Source organism: Myotis brandtii, unplaced genomic scaffold, assembly GCF_000412655.1.
Source record: "Myotis brandtii unplaced genomic scaffold, ASM41265v1 scaffold103, whole genome shotgun sequence".
NCBI lineage: Eukaryota > Metazoa > Chordata > Mammalia > Chiroptera > Vespertilionidae > Myotis > Myotis brandtii.
The window spans coordinates 4,815,615-4,818,413 of record NW_005353460.1 but is presented as its reverse complement, the minus strand read 5'-3'; the positions used below and the strand labels follow the sequence as shown (position 1 = coordinate 4,818,413).

General features: G+C 36.0%; 2 protein-coding genes across 4 annotated transcripts in view; both read left to right on the top strand.

Annotated features, from left to right (window-relative positions):
• ANK1 (ankyrin 1, erythrocytic) overlaps positions 1–2,799 on the top strand; it is a 624,245-nt gene that overhangs the window by 365,126 nt on the left and 256,320 nt on the right. The window lies entirely within an intron of this gene.
• Positions 1–2,799, top strand: part of KAT6A (K(lysine) acetyltransferase 6A) — a 119,303-nt gene that overhangs the window by 102,415 nt on the left and 14,089 nt on the right. For all 3 annotated transcript variants that reach the window (XM_005856458.2, XM_014536506.1, XM_005856457.2), the window contains one exon: positions 871–1,473. In XM_005856458.2, the coding sequence (XP_005856520.1) occupies positions 871–1,473 (603 nt within the window). The remainder of the gene's footprint in view (positions 1–870; positions 1,474–2,799) is intronic.

Genomic DNA, 2,799 nt, shown 5'->3' with positions numbered 1-2,799 from the left:
CGTACCTCTGCACTTTACTTCCGCACCTCCTCTGAGTCTCAGTGTGCTTTTCTCTTTCCTTCTAGTTGTAGAATTTCCACTCAGCCAGCCTTCCTGTGGTTCTGGATGGTGTCTGTTTTGTCTTTTAGTTGTATTTTTGAAGTGGTTGTGCGAGGCAGCAATTTCCGGTGTTTACCTATGCCGCCATCTAGGTTTCTCCCTGATCATACCTTTTTAAAAAAAAGTTCTTTCATCCTTTAAAAAATCTATGTCCTCCTTTGATCATGTAAACAAATTCTTGCCCCTTTTTAATGTGATTTAATTTTTTAAATTAAATTAAATAATCAGAATAAAAAGAAATTAAAATAATTATAGAAATTTTCTTTCATTTTTTTCAAACACCCCCTTTTTCTTGCTCATATTCCAGAGCCCATCTCCTCTCTGTTTATAAATTTTTATTTCTGAGAAGTTTCAGAAACTATCTCATTTAAAATTTATAAGAATAATAATATTCATTTTGTTTATTGAAGATAGTATTGCATAGTGTCTCAGAGCACCAGCTCTTGGGTCAGACTGCCTGGGTTTATATCCCAACTTCTTCATTTGCTGTTGCATGACTTGGGGTAACTTACTTAAACTTTTTATACCCCAGTTACCTAATCTATAAAACGGGCATATAATTATATTTTATACAATTACTGTGAAAATTAAATACCTTTTTAAAGCATTTAAAAGTGTCTGACACATAAGTAATATTCATGTTAGCTATTAAATAATAATTTTGTTTTTTTAAGCTCTGTTTTCTTATCTTAATATTTAAAAGATCAAATAGGAGATAGTACTAGATAAAATTGAAAAATTAACCAGCGTGGTTTTATTTTCTGAAATCAGGTGGGAAAGTCTGCATCTCAGGAGAACAAAGAACAAGATTCTTATTCTTCAATAGAAAGTGAAAAGAAACCAAAAGTTTTGGCACCAACCAGTTCTACACGTTTGAACAAACAAGTTCTTTCCCGGGATAGTCTTCCTGCAAATAATCAGCCATCTCGGAGAGGCCGTTGTGGAAGGAAGAACAAAAAAAACCAGGAACGTTTTGGTGATAAAGATTCTAAACTGCTCTTGGAAGAGTCATCAACTCCTCAGGAACAATATGGAGAATGTGAGGAAAAATCAGAAACCTCCCAAGAACAATACACTGAAAGCGAGGAACAGTCGGCAGCCTCTCAGGAGCAGCCAAGCCAGGATGGGAAGCCAGACATTCCCAAAAGAAGACTAAGTGAAGGGATTGAGCTATGGCGGGGACATCTAAAGAAAAGCCCTGAGGTTCTGAAGTGTAGGTTACCAGAAGGCAATGATAGACTGTCCCGTCGCTATAGTGATGGTGACAAGGCTCTCCTCAGGGGCTTCAGTGAGAGTAGTGAGGAGGAAGAGGAGCCGGAAAGTCCTCGGTCCAACTCGCCACCAGTTCTTACAAAGCCCACATTGAAGCGAAAGGTAAAGCATTTCTTTGATGTCTTTCCTTCTTGCAGTTGCAGTTTATTGTATACACTTGTTCTCTTCTAGAGTTCTAAAAGAGTAAATATAGAAGTTCTTAGTGGGTTATTTTTTAAACTTTAAGCCTCAGTATATTGTTTCCAGTGACTATTTGAAATGTGTATGTGACTTCTATGATTCATGGTAATTTGCATAGAAGTCATAAGCTTATTTAAAGGTTGATAGACTGTTTTTCAGCTTGCTGTTTTGATATTTAAAAAATGACAGGGATTTAAAAAATATTTTTTAAATGTGTATAGTTTAGAAATGATTATATTAGAAATGCAGAAGGAAGTATTGCATAGTTCCATGGAAAGTGGATGTATATTGGGGTGCTCAGAGCAAAGCCATTCATCTTATCTTGAGTAGTACTATTTTCGCTGTACTCTCACCTCCCTTCTCTCTCTCCCCTTTACTCCGCCAATAGTTTGTCTTAACCACGTTTTAAAAATATTCTATAAGCTATATATTTCATCATCGTGCAAATTTTGAATGAGAGCCAGTTTGTTAAAAAATTCTTTGATGATGATAGTGACTTTTGTTAAACTGTATACCAGAAATACTCCAGGCTATGGAGTCATCTTGAAGCATTGTCACAAGCCAGTCAGCCTGAAGTATGTCAGTTCTCTGGATGAGCCACCCTGTAGTAGTGAGGTGACAGCTTTCATACAAAGCAATGAAATAATTCCTTTCTTTGGCAGACCCTTATAAAACAAAAGGTAGAGCTATTTATTTATTTTTTAAAAAGCTGTTCATTTTAGAACCATTTTAGATTTATAGAATTATTGCAAAGAAAGTACAGAACGTTTCTGTATTCCCCACATCCAGTTTCCCCTATTATTATCTTCTCAGGTTGATATGGTACATTTGTCACAAATAGTGAGCCAATTAATTGATATATTATTAACTAGAGTACATACTTTATCCAGATTTCCTCAGTTCTCCCAAATGTCCTTTTTCTGTTCCAGAATCCCATCCAGCATATCACATTACATTTAGTAGTTATGTCTCCGTAGGCCCTTCTTGGTTATAATAGTTTCTCAGACTTTTTGTTTTTGGTGACCTTGAAAGTTTTGCGAATGTTCCTCATGATATTAGAATGGGGTAATATATTTTTAAGAAGAAGACCACAGAGGTAAAGTGCCATTCTCATCACATCATATAAAGGGTGTCAACTATCTAATCTAATAAAAGAGAAACATGCAAATTGACCGCACCTCCGCTATGCCCAAGCCACGCCCACCAGCCAATCAGAGCGACTATATGCAAATTAACCCAACCAAGATG